The following is a 17,557-nucleotide window of genomic DNA, read 5'->3' as shown; positions in this document are numbered from 1 at the left end:
TATTGGTGGTGAATGTTTTTAATTTCAAGTAATTCTAGCTGTCTTTTATAATGTACAATCCCCAAATGATTTCTAGAAACCTTGAATTTTAGTACTAGTAGATAGTAGCACCATGTGGTACTAAATTATGGTTGTTACTTGTTAGAGTGCCAAGGTATATATTTGTTGAAATAATGAGTTATCGCCTTGTATAGTCCTTTCGATGGCCATGTATGCTCAAGTAGTAATAAAATAGAGACTACTTTAACCACATGGGTCAACTTTGCACATCATCTCTGATGCATCAGATTGTAGTATTTTATGAGCGGCTTTCAGCCATCTCTGCACAATTGTAAAACACAAGTAGTAATTAAAAAGAGAATAAAAAAACGTCCAGCCATCCACATGTTTTTGCTTCCAGATTATAAAAAGTATAAAATGAATGGAAAGATAACCCAAAAACACTTGGACAAAACAATCGAACAAACAAATATAATTATGAATTATCCCAAGATTTGATTGGAAATGACATCCCTATAAATAATCATTTCAAAATTCCACAAGCTAAATATAGTAACTTTTCCAAGGGGCATAAGTTTATATTTTCATATCATAATATTCCACAAGTTATACTTCACGCCTTTAAAGAACTTATGCCGCGCTAGACATAAGTTTGATTTTGAAGGGTAAAATTAAAGACCGACCCATTTGAAGGGCAAAACTTAAAGACTAGCCCATTTGAAGGGCAAGCCGTGCAATTAAATGACTGTTGAAGGTCGAGCCCTACTGGATACAAAGTCCCGTTTGTTAGGGAGCGCTTTACCCCTCATTATGAGATTTTCCGGCGCGAATTCAGATTTAGTTAGGCTCTAATACAGATACTGAACATATGATGAGAAACTAAATAAGAGAGAAAAAATTAGCAGTTTGAAGGCATTTACCAGTAATTGAAACATTAGGGGTGTACATGGACCGGGTTGGTTCGGATTTTATAAACACCAAACCAAACCAATTACGTCGGGTTTTTAAATTTATACACCAAACCAAACCAATAAAATTCGGATTTTTCAACCTCGGATTTTCTCGGGCTATTCGGTTTTCTCAGGTTTTTCGGGTTCCTTTCGGGAATAGTCTTGATACAAAACATAAAACTTTTACTTCAAATATTTATTTAGTTCTTTAGTCCTAGTAAGATACAACTATATAATTAAGGTGTTTCTTAAGAAAATAACACAAAATGTGAGAAGAGTGATGACATTGTATTAAAATATTCAACAAAAGCTAATAAAATTGGTTAAAATAAATATTGCTAATTAACAAGGCATAAAGAAAATGACCATAATCTAAATGCTAAAATAAGTACGGCTAATAAGTATTAATTACATGACAAAGAAAAAAATTTAAGTTACACCCTCTAAACCAATTATGCAAAACTAAAGAATAGATATCCAACATTATTGTCATTCCTAGTGGTAAATTGAATTTCTTTTGTTAGCATTAGTGTTGAGTTGATTTTAGTTTGGACTTTATTTGAGTTACTAACATCCATAGGATATAAAACTTATTGACATTCAAAATTGTAAGTTTAAGCTTCAATAATATGATAATGGATAAAGAACTACGAAAAAATTTAAGAAATATTTATAAATTACATTACAAATAAATATCTTTATGTATAAAATATTTTAAAAATTGAATACATGTAATGTCGGGTTGGTTTGTTTCGGTTTGACTTTTTTAGTTAAAACCAAACCAAACCAATTATGGTCGAGTTTTTTTTCAGTTTGACTCGGTTTATCGGTTTGGTGCGATTTGTCGGTTTACTTTATACACCCCTATGAAACATAGTGGAAAATTTCTTCTCAATAGATGATTGTCACAGATTTATGGTTACTTTTTCTTCGTTATGGTCTTCAAGAAAAGAAATGCTCACACTTCTAACTAGGGGTGGCAAAGCTAGCCCAAACCCATTTGACCCGTCCAAACTTTAATGAGTTTGGGCTAGAATGATTTTGAAGGGGAAATTGACACAATGGTACAACTCTTACATTTTATTGGCATCTTTTAATCTAAAAAGCTTTAGCAAATTATAGGCCTAAAAAAATTGGCACAACTTAACCAACTAAGCAAGAGGCAGCTAAATAATAGGGGATGGTCCCTTATCTAACGTAACTATTAGGCTAAGAGGCAGCTATATAATAGGGATGAATATTTTCTTATCCCTTATTTAACATAACTAAGCAAGGAGACAATTATATAATAGGGATGAATATTTTTTTTTATCCCTTATTTAGAGTAATATACATTATATGAATACAACATGTGTATACAAATGATCAACAAACAGTTTCTATACACATTATGTGTATACCAAATCTATTTCATATTTGATATACATCAAACACACATTATAAATTTTACATAAACACCATGTATTTAAAAAAAATAAAAATTAATATTCATGTATTGTATACATAAGAATTTGAAACTTATGGAATATTTGGACACTAGTCTATGTATCCAAATCAGCATGTGTATAGCCACATTGACACAGTATGTTACTATAGTAAATGTATACAAATATTCATATACATTATATGAATGCTGTTACTATAGTAAATGTATACAAATATTCGTATACATTGTATGAATACAGTAGATGTATACAAATGATCAATATATGTTATAGAAGATGTATACATTATATGAATACATTAGATGTATACAGAGGTGTTTTTTATTTTTTTATATGGAGGTGATATAAGTTTACAAGGCAAGGAGTTTCAGATACAGGCCAAAAAAAGTAATTGTTAATTGAAATATTTTAGGAGATGAAATAAAAGAGGGAAATTTGGTAGGACAGAGAATGAAATTCAAACTGTATGTGAAGCTATTTTAATGGCATGATTTATGGGTTGTGGGGTACAAAGAAAAATAACCTAAAACGTATGAATAGGCCATTCCATGCCAATTTTTTGAAACATGGTTATTCTATGCCAATTGTATTTCTCTGTTGATACACTGCGCCAAATCCCCATTTTGAAGATGGGCTGATTTGGGCTAGCCCAAGTTGACTCATTACAAATCGTCAACCCAAACTGGCCCATCAAATGAGCCCAAACTGACCCATGAATTATCCTCCATTCATAAGAATAAAAGCTACAAAACATGATTAAATTCTTTTTTAATTATTATTTAAATTTATTTTTGTAATTATTTTTATTTTTTAAAATGTTCATGTTTAATTTTCTTTAGAACAAAATATTTTTATTTTATTTTTTAATTTTTATTTTCTTATTTTTTATTTCCTTATTTAAAATTTTTCACTAGTAACTTTTTATTTTTAAGTTTTTAATTTTTTTTCTTGAGGATCTATGTTGATTAATTTTTGTTTAACCTATTTTCGACCCACCATATTCGACATAAATTTGCCACTCTTAGTTACGTACAAGACAAACATAAAAATATATAAATAAGGCAAAGAAGTAAAAGAGAGGAATCTGACAAAATCAATATTCATTACGTCAATTAACATTTAATTTTCTTTTGATTTATCTTCGGAATAGTTTCGAATATAATTTATGTAGGAGGATAACTTATGTGGAAATATTTACAGTGAATATCTTTATTTTTTTGAGTAAAAACATATGTTTGAGTTTTTTTTTTTATATCCGAAAAGTATTTAAACTTGATTTTCAAAACATCGTTTATTTAGAAAAGCATGAGCGAGAGAATATTTACAATAAAAAAATATTGATATTTTTAGTTTCTCAAAATGTTGAAAAGGTGGGTTAAGTTGGGCGGGTTGGATTATGACCCTTCATTTAGCTCATCTTGACCCAACCCATCTTAGCCCAAACAAGCTTTGGGCAGGATTGGGCTTTGGCCCATCTATAGGTTCAACCCATCTTGACCCGCCCAACTTTAGCCCAAATGGCCCATTTGTCACCCCTACTTCTAATGCGTTGGTGATCAAATAAAGGCCAAACCCATGCCAGACATCTGTGGTCGTCCACTTCTTTCACTTGAGCACCTAAAGTGGACCTTGTTTCATTTAGACACCCTGTGGGCAATACCATTCCAGCTTAGACAATTTTTGCACCGTTGGCATGTCGCGTGTTATCGATCAAAAAAACGCGCGTGTAACCTTTTTTTTTAATCCTATGTGGCAGCCAACGGTATTATTACTTCCCCTTTTATATATATCATCTTCCCCACTTCAAAATTAAATCCAATTTAGCCCTAATTTTAGTCCCTTTTCACGATCAATTTTTTTCCTCAAATTCAAGCTAATATTTTCTGCTTCTTGCTAATATTTTTCGGTTCATCACGTTCGTTCTTCCATTGTTGTTACTATTATGTCGAGCTTATCCGACTCTTTCATGGAGTTTTTTGATGAACATGCCCGATATTGTAGATGTGGTAATGAAGCATTATTGAAGACTTCTTGGACCCAATTAAACCCAGGTCGCAGATTTTTATGTTGTAAAATACCAAAGGTAAACTTATATCTTCATTCATTCCTTATTTAATTATTTATTAGATGATTAATTGTTGGGTTGAAAATTGGTTTTGTAGAAAATGGGTGGTTGTGATTATTTCTTTTGGATGGAAGATAGGCACCTACTGTAGAAGCAAATAGGGTGATGTGGGGTTTATTGAAGAAAGTGAAGGCTTTTGAAGAGAAAAGAATTCGAGCAAGAAATATGCTCATTGTTCTTGCCATTGTTCTTGGTTTTGTGATGCTCGGGATATGAAAAATCAAGCCAAATTGTTAGATGGAGCAGGACAATACATGCTCCTTAAGTAGTTGCCTTTTGCTAAGTTGTGTAGTTGTAATATTGTTAGGATTCTTGGAATGTAATTTGGTTACTGCATTGTTGTGACAATTTTGTATTTTGGCATGGCTGAACTTTTGCCAACAGTCACTCATGTAAACCAGCATTTTGAATGAAATGAAATGAAATGTTGTTTTGTCTATCTTTGTATTTGCCAACAATGCTCTGTTTTGAGCTCACACGATTACATAAAAACTCGGCTGCGTTTCCAATAAGTTTATGCTACATATTATTGCCAACAAGAGGTAGGCCAATGTTATTTAACACCAACAGCAGCAATAATTACATTAGCACAACTGTTTAAACACCAACAACAGGTAACCCCAAATAGTAGCTAATATAGTCTTTTGATTAGGGGGGTGACAACCGAGGTTTTTAAGAGGTTAACATGCTCAAGAATGAGCTCAAAGTTAGCATACAAGTAGCCAAAAGCAAACATTAAAATACTGCAAATTGTTTACTGCTACATACAAGTATCGATTGCCAAAATAACCATCCAAAAAGAGAAATTGTTTGGTGCCATATTACATTGCCAATTAAGTACTACATCCTATCCTAATACGCTAGTTCTTCTTCTTCTCTTCTTCTTCTTGTTTGCATCCGCTTTCAATTGGGGGCCAGTGACAGCTTCCTTGTTTTTCCATCTCAATCCTCTAGCTTTATAACCAAGGTCTATGCTTGTTGGACTTGCATCCTTGTAAGCTGAACCGATTTCTAGAATCCTTTGGCTTGATGTTCGGGTCGCATTTTAGCGAGAAAAATGAAGCATAGTCGGTTTGTTACATGTAGTTGTGTTTTAGAGACCAAAGTTAGAATTGACTTACATTTAGTATTTGAGTTCCACTTGTACTTGTGTATATGCCAAATCCAACATCACCGCCCTCTTGTGTCCCCTACTTGCAGGTTCCTCTCTAATTGCAACCTTGGCTCTCTTCTGTCCAAGAACTTGTCTTCTTCTAGGAGGTAGTTGACTTGTTATTCCTCTTGTAATAGGAATACTTGTATCTGTAGGTGGGGCTGGCTGGCTTGAGCTTCTAACTCTTTTTGATTGATTCACCCTCCTAACTCTAGTTGTATCATCACAAACTGCTGCTGAAGGTGTAGGCTGGCTTAAGCTTGTAGGTGCAGTTTGGCTAGGTGCTTCCGCAAAGGTCTTGTAAACTTTGGCTAGGTGCTTCGCACGGCACAACCCGCATATTTAAAGGCGAAGAATCAACTTAAAAACCCAAAAGACATGATAAACAAGTTAACCAACTCAAAGAAAACTATTTTACCTTGCAATATTTCTTGTTATGTCCTTGTTGATGACACTTTGAACAAGTTATTTTCCCCCCTTTTCTGGACACCTTTCCATACCTCATCTTTTTTGGTTCATCTTTGCCTTTTGTTCTTTTCTTCTTCGGCCTGCCAGGCATTGGTTTAGGTGCAGGAGGCTCAATCTTTGGATTGTTTGTTTCAGGCCACATCTTCATATTTGGAATTGGTTGGATGAAATGACTATATGCCTTTAAGAATGTATCCTTCCTATACCAATGCTCCACAAAGTGTTCGAGCTCTAGTTCTATGTGGTAGTATGCACAAACAAAGCATGTTGGCATGGAATTCCTCTCGGTTGCCAAGTTCTACAACTACAACTCTTAGTACTCATGTTGCCGTATGCTTATACTCACCCTCTCCAATCTCAAATCCAACATCGGCATTCCAAAGAACCTGCGCACCACAGCCATTTCCTTATTATCCTCTAAGGTAAGTCTAGCCATAGGTGAAATCTCAGATATCCAAGTGTTGGCAAACTTAATCATATCACATTGTCTAGTCATTATCTTTCTCCTAATTTCCTCCAACATGGTTATAATTGATTTGTGTCTACAAGACAAGATCCATGAATTGAAGGTTTCACACATGTTATTCTCAACAACATCACACTTAGAATGCTCTTTAAAGTATGCCCTCACCCATGATTTTTCCGGATAATGCAATAAATCAAAGACAAATATCTTTACCAAGTTTGCTCATTTTATCAAGCTCGACTGAATTTCACTTCAAAACCGGCCTTAGAACATCTCCAAAATTGTTTTCTTCTCTCTTCACCCTTCCATTCTTGATGCCAATTGGACCGGATGTGTCTTGCACATCTCCTATGCTCAAGATCGAGGTAATAATTCTTCTACAAAAAGACTTGAAAACCCTTTAAAGAAAAGAAATTATTAAATAAACACTCAACAAGAAGAAACAAAGTGAGAAATTAAACAAGTTACTATGTACATTACCTTTTGCATCTGCCATCACAAGTAAGACCTTCTCCAGCCACCCAACCTGTAGATCCTCTTTCAAGTAATTAATGAAAAAACTCCAACTATGCTTAGTTTTCGAGTCAACAATCGCCAGGCTATAGGAAACATCCGATTGTTTCCATTCTTGCCAACTCGCTACTAGCAGTTCACCTTTACAAGCACCCTTTAGAAAACACCCATCAAAACCTATTATTCTCCTACAACCTTCCATCCACCCCTTCTTCAATGCATCCAAGGACATAGAAGTACACAAACAAATTCTTCCCTGGACAACTTTCTCTGTCCATCCTCACCCAAACAACTACCAGGATTTGTCCGTTTTATCATATCGAATAGTCACACAATCTTGCAAACTCTAAATTCCAATCACCCATAGACTCTCTTAGTATCCGCATTTTAGCTCAGTAGCAAATTGTCCTACCAACATAAAGTCCTAACTTATCCCCGCACATGTCTTGTATTTCCCATATTCTCAAAGATGGTCGCTTAATTATTTCATCCTTAAATCTAGCACAAGCCATTTGGTGTTGCACATTTTGTTCTTGTTAGAAGTTGTACACTTGTGTACGGGATGGTAGCTCTTAATCATAAAGTCACGAATCTCTATTTGTTAAAAGATAACACAACCACTTGCACTGTTTGTTACCCTTACACTGAGCCCTTACTTTACCAGGTTGATTAGGCCTTAACTTAAGACTAACTTTGTATTCTATTGCATAATCAGCCAATGCTTTCCTAAATACTTTTTCATTTTCAAAAACCATACCAAGTTCAAAAATAGCAACTACACAAGCTGGATCATACACGACCTTTGTGCTCTTCCTTCTTGATGGTAGATCAACACCCCTTACAAAGATTAGCATCTAACTCATCATTCTTCGTCATCACTACCACAATCTGAACTGTCAATATAATCCTCATCTCCACCTAATCTTCCCACATACCTAGCAGACTTATTTCTACCAATATCTTCAAAGCCTCTATCAACACCAGCTTCACCTAATGGTATTTCCTCTGTGTTATTTTTTTTCTTTCTAGGATTGGGGTTCCTTTTACTCCTCTTTTCACTCTAAGGTTTCTCAATTCTTCATCAACATCCGAATCATCAAGATCCGGAAAATCTGATTCGTAACTACTAGCAATATCCGATTGATCCCCATTTGTTGTTCCCCCATTCAGACCGTTTCAAGACCATTCGATCCGTTTCACCCCCATTCAAATTTGTTTCACCCCCATTTGGATCTCGTTTCACCCCCATTAGGATCTGTTTCACCCCTATTTGGATCTGTTTCACCCACATTTGGAGTTGGAAATGCTTCAGCCTCCTTTGGAGGTGTTTCAGCCTCCTTTGGAAATGTTTCAGCCCCATCTGGAACATTTACATCAGTATTTATACCCCTCCCACCCACATGTGTTGCCTTAGCTTCATCAGTGCCACATGGGTCATTAATACAGTCATCACCCTCTGGCCCTACCAACAAACCAATTGGTTGTGGCAACTCATCCACCTCATCAATGCCATGGACCACAAACACATCAAACTCATCACCATGTTTTAAATCATTCACAAGCCCTAGTAATTGTCTATCAGAAGTAAGTCGAACAAAGACACTATCATCAACCTTTTTGCAGTAGAATCCAAGGACATTTGTGTACCCAAGATCTTTAGTGTATGCTTCCAACTCAACAAGACTAAAATGGTCTTTGTCGATAGCAACACCAAAGACCTCTAATTCCCCTTTGTACGTGGGACCCACTACAGGGTCTTCCACAACTGTACCCCCATGGTGAAAACAAGTAAGAATATAGTCGTCCATTTTATTCCCCTACAACCCACAACACACAAGCAATAGGAAATACCCAAAAAAACCCTAACTTTGACACTGAAATTCCCAAATAAACCCTAGTAAACAAATAAAGTGATAACAACCAGTTTCGTACCAAAACACCCTAATTTAAACACAATATAGCATACAAATACGAGAAAAGTTCAGTAGAACCTTAAATTTCTCGAATGTCGCAAATGAAGTTGAAACGAACAAAGTCCAAAGGGTCGATTTCCAGACTAAAACCTGCAAATAAATGAAAATAATACCTTATGAGTGATTATTAACTAAGAATTAACTGAAAATGGAGAAGATATTGAACGAAATCGACAAAAATTTTACCTCGTTTTTCGTGGAAATCGCTCGATCGTTTGCACCGTGAAGTGTGCATATGGAAATGGGTAATTTTGAGCCCTAATTTGGTCTTTAGTTGATTTGCCCGCGTGTGCAGTGATGTGGCCAATTAAAATGAGTTGGCATATGAGTTGGCACATCATTAATTGAGTTGGCAAATGAGTTGGCACATTATTAATTGAGTTGGCAAAATTTAAATGAGCTGGCACAATGTAATTGGTCACTTAATCCACTTAGGATACAACGATATACACGCGCTTGGGATTTAAAAAATCGGTGCAAAAATTGTCTAATCGAACAGTATTGCCACACAGGGTGTCTAAATGAAACAAGGTCTACTTTAGGTGCTCAAGTGAAAGAAGTGGACGACCACAGATGTCTGCCGATGAGTTTGGCCTCAAATAAAATAGATCAAGGTCGAAAAGGTTCCTTTGAAGTTTATCCTTATTAAATTTCGAGATTGGAGTGTGTTAAATTTTTTGGAGATGAAAATTGGGGATCTGAATCCTTCATTTTTCTGTTCAATTTTTATTAAACCAAGCAACAGTTGGATTACAAAAAACTTCTGGATGGTCATACTTCACAAAATTTTAAGATTATGGGAGCTTTGTATATAAGTAATTTTCTCTTAGATGTTTTATTTGATATCGATCATTTTTATAGCTTCTTAAAATACAAGGTAATTAATTATATTTTGATAATATTTTTTTTTTTTCAATTGACCATATAGCCAAATTGTGTAATCTTTCATGAATAGCAACTATTACAAAAAATATTAAAATTATTATATAAACAATAGAAACATTTTTTGAAAAAATAGCTAAGATTTGAACATGAGCCAAAATGTGTCTATTGAACACAATCTTTTATAGCAAGCCAAAATGGTTTAATGCGTGAGATTCAAATGCCTCTATTGTGGGTATATGACAAATGAGAAATCCATATATAGTGGACTTGGAAGTCCTTTTCATGATTTTAACCAGACTAGCTTCAACAGTAATTGTATTATACGGAGTTCCATCATATTTAAAAAGAGAATAAAATGTATCCAGGCATGGTCCTATTTAGCCGTAAAATATGGATCCACAAGAAAAAATGAAATAAATGAAAAGAGAAGATTGAAAGGAGTTGAAATATGAGCACTCTACATACAAAAAAGGATTATCTCAGGACATGATTGGAATTTGGAAATAACATTTCGTATAAATAGTGTGATCATACTATTACACAGTACACGAAATGGCTGGACAGATTTTTCCATGATCTGGCCTTTTGAACCCAAACTGTAAAACTAACTGTGGAGCTTATTTATTCTTTGCTCATTTTAAGGGTAAACTTTCAAGACAAAACGGAGAAACCAACAAACATCAAACTAAAAGGAGATGAATAATAACCAATTATGCAGCTTACTCTTTCCTCGTTTTCACCATTTAAAGCACGACATCTAAACTTTGATCTGTTTTGGCAATCAAGAAAAGATCTTTTTCTTTCGCTGCACTCAATCCACTTTTCTCACTCATATCCAAATCTTTTGTACTAGTTTCATGTGGAAGCCCCCAGTTAAAGTGGTAGAGGAGGCGTGCCAAAGGTTGTTTAACATTAGCTATACCAAAGTGCATTCCTGGACAAATCCTTTTTCCTGCACCAAATGGGAGATACTCATAATTATTTCCCAAATAGTCAACAAGAGAATTTTCAAATCTCTCTGGTATAAAACTCTCAGGATCTTTCCAAATTTCTGGATCTCTTCCCATTGCCCATGTATTGACTAGTACTGTGGCCTTAGCAGGTATCATATATCCATTAATAATTGTTTCTTCTCTACATTCTCTGTGCACTATACTTGGAGCGTGTAGCCTTAATGTTTCTTTAATCACTAACTTTAGGTAGGGCAAATTATCAAGATCTTCTTCATCAAAATTCGTTTTCTCTTTGAAGGCTTGTCTCACTTCGCTTTGTGCCTTGGCCATAATCTTTGGGTGTTTCATCAGTTCAGACAACGCCCAAATAATAATTGTTGATGAAGTTTCTGTCCCAGCAGTAAACATGTCCTGTATAAAATTTGTGTTGTCAGGACCATACAAGATTAAAATATGCCAATGTCACTAGTTATAAGGAAGACCTATTAATAAGGTGATTATGGATAAATCAACATAAATTTTTAATTAGTCCCACTACTAAAAAATTACTATTTTCCCACCGATTTCCCACTGAAAAATTTTCAATGTCTATTTCCCATTGAATGTCGGTGGGAAATACCTAAATAATAGAGTTTTCACAAAGAAAAATTAGAAAGATTCTCAGCGTTTCAATGGGAACCTGTTTCCCACCATGTGTTTTCCCGATGAGATTGTTTGATGGGAATGATGTGGGAAAATCATATTTTATAGTACAAATTTCCCACTGAATGTCGGTGGGAAAAACCTCTTTTTTTAGTAGTGTCCTCATTGTGCTTGATTATGGAGTATATAAAATAAGTTAAGAGAAAATGGAAATGCAAGGTCAGTTAAAAAAAATGCAAGGGAATCAAAGAGTAAAAGGTGGGGGAAATTACTTACCAAAATAGCAGCTTTTATGTGGTCATTGGCAATTGGAAATTGAAGTTGCTCATTCTCCTTAATTCTTAGGAAAACATCAACCAAATCTTCACCTCCATACGCACCATTTCCCTTGATTCCGGCTGCTCGATTCTTAACATGCTCATTAACAATGCTCTCCAGAACTGAATCAATATTTTGATGCATCTTTACCAATTTAGACTTTGCCCCGCTCATCTTGTAAAGTAACTTCCACGAGGGAAATAAATCACCCACATCAAATCCTCCTACTAAAAACAGCGTGTCTTTCATCAAATTTATCAACTCGTCTCGATCTCTGCACAATTTCCCAAACACTAATCGACATGTCACAGAGCTCGTAAATCGAACAATTTTTTGCGTCATGTTCACTTCACAAGTACCCCCAACTGAATCAATCGATGAAAGCACATTCGAAAGCTCAGCTTTTCGAATTGAGCTAAATGACTTGACCATCTTTGCACTTAGAAGTTCCATTATGCAGATTTTGCGCATTTGTTTCCAATAGTCACCATATTCCGCGAATGCAATGTTTTTGTTATTGTACATGACAATATCTGTGGATGTGAACTGTGGCCTACTAGCAAATGCGAGATCGTGAGTTTTTAAAACTTCTATTGACATAGAAGGTGATGATATGATCACTGTTGGAACTTCACCAAGTTCAAAATACATGATAGGGCCATACTTTCGCGCTAGATCTCTAAAAATGCGATGTGGATTTGCTCCACTAATCAAGTGATGCAAACTCCCAATGAGTGGGAGTCTCCATGGACCTGGAGGCAACTTTTGTTTTTGGCTTCTCCATTTTCTAACTATAATAAAAAGGGAGGAGAAGAAGAGGAGGAATGAAACTAAGTTGATCTCCATTAGTTGATAAGCAGCAAGCATGAAGGGAATTAGAATGCTATTGGTGGGTGGATGTTTTTAATTTCAAGTAATTCTAGCTGCCTTTTATAATGTCACAAAACCCCAAATGATTTCTAGAAGCCTTGAACTTTTTTGGACAATCTTAAATTCCTTTCGGGTGGCCATGCATGCTCAAATAAAAAACAAGAGTAATTTGACCACGTGGCCAAACTTGCATACATCATCTCTGATGTATTTGAGAATACTGTCGGAGGGTAAATTTCAGCTGCACGAATTTGACTGCGCTACAGGTGAAAAATTATTTTCTTTTCGAGACAAAAGTAGTAATAAAAAAGAGAACAAAGAAATTTCAGCCGTCCTTATGTTTTTCCTTCCCGACAATAAAATTAAAAAGAATAGAAAGAAAATCCGAAAACACTTGGAACGAATACACCTAAACCAATTATGTGTATTTTAAAGTTTATAATAGTATATAATCGTAAACATTTAGTTATCAAAGGAACATGGAGACATACAATTTATTAATGCAATGCCCCAGGATATTACAATACCTTATTTTATGAACTATGGTTTGGTTATTTGGTAAGTTGTACATAAGTTGGGGAAGTTTTGATAATTTTCATAAATTGTGGGTTTTTCATGCTTATGAGAAAAAATACAACTTAAAAAATCCAAAATTGCATGTCCAAATAAAGTTTCAACTTCAGTTTGACACGATTCAAATCATAATTTGGAATCATGTCCACACGGAGTCGTATAATGTGCCAAAATGTTCTTTAATCTTGTAATCTTAAACATGTCATGTGTAAAATTGAAATTAAAGAGTTGTCAGAAAGGAATTTTTTTTTTAAAATGGACTAAAAAGGAAAGTAAGACAAACAAATTGAAACAGATGAAGTAAATTATTTCAAGATTTGATTGGAAATGATATTCCCTAAAAATAATCATTCCAAATGTTTTAAAAAAAAAAAAAAAAACTGAAAAGAGAATTCAATTTCATGTCTAATGTCAGAGCTGTCAAAACGGGTTTTTCCCAACCCAACTCATCCGAGGGGCTTTGGATTTCGACGGGCTAGGACGAGTTAACCCATTTTAAAAAGGGACAATTTGCACGATTGCCATTATTAGGGGGTGGTCTTTAATTTTTGCCCCTCAAATTGGTGGTCTTTAATTTTTGTCCATCGGTAGAACCCCTTGATTTCGGGTTCGAACCCCCACTCAATCAAAAATTAAAAAAAAAAATCGCAAGATAGAGTTTGGATTCGCAAGACAGAGATTTGCAAACTCTCCCTTCAGGCAGAGTTTAAAACTCTACCTTAAGGTAGAGTTTTGCCTTATGCTCGAAGGCAAAAAGTTTTTTTTTTTTTTTTTACTCAGTTAAAATTTTGCAAAACTCTGGCTTAACTTTGCTACAAAACTCTGCCTTGTGAAATTGTCTTCTCTTTTTTTTATTGAGCCAGGGTTCGAACCTCAAACCTCATGGTATTAGGCAAAGGATAAAAATTAAAGACTATCAATTTGAGGGCCAAAAATTAAAACCAGTGCATTTGAAGGCCAAGTCGCACAAAAAAATGTTTTAAAAAGGCTTAAAATGCCTGCTTAATCCAGCTTGATCTAAGTGGGCCATGGGCTATGATGGGCCAGCATTTAAAAGTAAAACTTGAAGAATATTAGTAATTTTTTTTTAATTACCACTTGCTATTATATGACACCTACAGGTTGGAGAATTTTAGTAATTTAGTTGGTCGGCTATCTGAACTTTCATCTAGTGAGAATTCGATTTCTCACCTTGTAATCTCTTCCTCTATTTTTCCTTCACCTATCTCCTATTAGAAAAAGGGGAAAAAAATAAATAACACTAGCAGTTTGAAGGCCTTTTGCCGATAATTGAAATATCCTAAAAAAGTTTTCTCAATAGAGGATTGTCACAGATTTATGATTACTTTTTCTTCATTATGGTTTTCAAGAAAAGAAAAGCTCACAACCTCACACTCTTAATTAATGTGCGTTAGTGATTAGATAAAGAAGATGAAGGTCGAAAAAGTTGCTTTGGAGATTATCCCTATTAAATTTCAAGATGGGAATGTATTAAATTTTCACAATTTTTACTGGGCATCTGAATCCTTCATATTTCTTTCATATTTTATTAAACGTAAAGCAACCGTTGGATTAGAAAAAACTTCATGATGATCATATACTTCAAAAAAATTGAAGGTAATGGGAGCTTTAAAGGTAAATTTTTTTTTTTACATGTTTTATTTGATATATTATTCTTATAGCTTCTTAAAATAGAAAGTAATTCATTATGTTTGATAATTAATTTCTCTTCCTCAATTGACAATATATTCAAATTGTGTAATCTTTCGTGAATAGCAGCTATTAAAAAATTATTAAATTACTATATAAACAATAGAAACATTGTTTTTTGAAAAATAGTTACAACTTCGCCCGGTTGAATATTTCAATCTGAGAGTATTATCTTCTATTTATACAATTCTTCTTGTCATCTTTAATTCCAAAAGTAGGTAAAATCTTCAAGAGCATAGTGATTATCATCATGGCTTAAACGATATTCAAGGTTAAGGCAATGACTTTTCAAATCTAATTGTTTAATACTCTAATTAGATTGAGCTTGAAATTGTCCAAAAAGAAACTTAGAATTGAAGCAAAGCTTACAACACCAAAATTATAAAGACAATTGATTCAAGCTGGAGTGAATTAGACAAAATTAAGAAGTAAGAATAATTAAAAACACTAAATTTAATTGCCTACAGCTTTCAACATATAATTACATTAATCTTTTTTTTTTTTTAATGGAACTGATTCAAGCTGGAGCGAATTAGACAAGATTAAGAAGTAAGAATAAAAACACTAAATTTAATTGCCTACAGCTTTCAATATAATTACATTAACCATATTTTTTTAAAAATGGAACGAACTTCGGGAATATGTGCATAATAATTGGTAAAAGAATTGACAAGATATAATTAAAAAAAAATTCACTTATCACTATTAATAAATCCATGATTAATTACATTGTATATATAATCGAGTGACGGTCTGTCTTGGCAAGTTTCTTACACAATTTAAAGTTCTTGGCCGCCTCAATTGAAAATTACAAAAGTTAAGATGATTTTAGCTACCAATACTTCTTAAACTATTAGCACCAGCCGCCAAATATTTTAATTAACATCAAATTCAAGAAATGATTAGCGGACTTTGGCCATTCATTTACCTTTAATAGAAGATGATACAGATTTCAAGTAGTACACTTGTTTTTATTGAGAATTAATCACTTAATTGATCTGAATTGATTATAATTAATATTATTAAGAAGTTATTTACAAAAATTGCAAAAATAACTTTTCACTGCCACTCTATCTATGATCACCACTGGATAATCATCGTAGTGATCAGTCACCGCTACTATCACCACTAACCACCTCCACCATCACAATCACCACCACCACGACTCCTAACCACAACCACCAGTCTCTAGCAGTGGCGTATCTAGCACATCAAGAGGGGTTGAACCCCTAACTTTTGACGCGGAGCATAAATTCATGGGTAAAAAACTATTATAATTGTAAAAAATATAGTAGATATGAATCCATAACTGTAAGAATATTAAGATTGAACCCCTAAAATTTAACTCCTGGATCCGCCTCTGGTCTCTAGCATGCGAACCGCGTTTACTATCACAACTATCACTACCAGAAACATAGCCAACAACCATTACCACCATTATCCTCCACTGCCACCAATCATCACCTGTACCATTAATATAATAGATATGTGTTAATTATCTTCACCAATTATTCTATTTGTTTTAATTTCTTTGTGAATCTTTTTCACATGATTTGCTTTGGTATATTTGTCATTGCTATTTATTTATCTGAAGAAATTTTCTTGATTTTACTGATTTAATCAAACAAGTATCATTGATATTCTTCAGAGCAACACTAGTACCATGAGCAACGTTCACTTTGCTATGGTTTATATATTTGTCATTGCTATTTATTTATCTGAAGAAGTTTTCTTGATTTTACTCATGTAACCAAACAAGCCTCATTGATATTCTTCACAGTAACACTAGCAACAACAATAACAATTCCAAATTTTTAAGTTATGGTCGTCATCTTAGCTAGTGTTTGACAAGACAACAGTGATAGACTTTCTAATTGATTCTGGGGAGGGGCGTTACGATTAGGCTGCCTCGCATATATAGGTAAAGTGATCATTCTTTGCATATTTGCTTTGTACAAAAAGAGACTCTGCCTGTTTATATAGAAAAACAACAGTAATTTAACCACGCGGTCAAATTTGCATACATCATCTCTGATGTATTTGAGAATACTCAAGGAGGGGAAATTTCAGACATATCTGCACTGCGCTACTGGCCGTAAATTATTTTCTTTTCTAGACACAGGTAGTAACAAAAAAGAGAACAAAGAAATTTCAGCCTTCCTTATGTTTTTCCTTCCTAACAATCTATTTATATCTATATCTATCTATCTATCTATATATATCTATATCTATATTATTATAAACGGAAAAGGGTCAAATATACCCCTGTACTATTAGGAAAGGGTTAAATATACCCTTCGTTATACTTTGGGTCCAAATATACCCTTTCCGTTATACTTTGGGTTTAAATATACCTTTCTTTTATACTTTGAGTCCAAATATACCCTTTCTTCGTTAAAATTGTCCAAAGTGGACATGAGATATGACGTGGCACTGACAACTCGATGAGGTGGATATCACATGACATGCCACCTCACCACCCCAACCCATTTACCCCTCTCTTCCCTTTCTTC

At 34.2% G+C, this 17,557-nt stretch overlaps 1 protein-coding gene across 1 annotated transcript; it reads right to left on the bottom strand.

Annotated features, from left to right (window-relative positions):
- Positions 1–10,468: 10,468 nt before the first annotated feature.
- On the bottom strand, positions 10,469–12,799 carry LOC132054505 (cytochrome P450 71D7-like). Its single transcript, XM_059446501.1, has 2 exons — positions 11,850–12,799; positions 10,469–11,342 (listed from the first exon to the last, which is right to left on the bottom strand). Exons 1-2 carry the CDS (start codon positions 12,756–12,758, stop codon positions 10,722–10,724), a joined length of 1,530 nt encoding a protein of 509 aa, XP_059302484.1. The 5' UTR covers positions 12,759–12,799; the 3' UTR covers positions 10,469–10,721.
- Positions 12,800–17,557: the final 4,758 nt, after the last annotated feature.

The sequence above is a fragment of the Lycium ferocissimum genome, chromosome 4, assembly GCF_029784015.1.
Source record: "Lycium ferocissimum isolate CSIRO_LF1 chromosome 4, AGI_CSIRO_Lferr_CH_V1, whole genome shotgun sequence".
Lineage (NCBI taxonomy): Eukaryota > Viridiplantae > Streptophyta > Magnoliopsida > Solanales > Solanaceae > Lycium > Lycium ferocissimum.
Note: the sequence above shows the minus strand (reverse complement) of the source record. Positions and strands in the feature narration are given on the sequence as shown.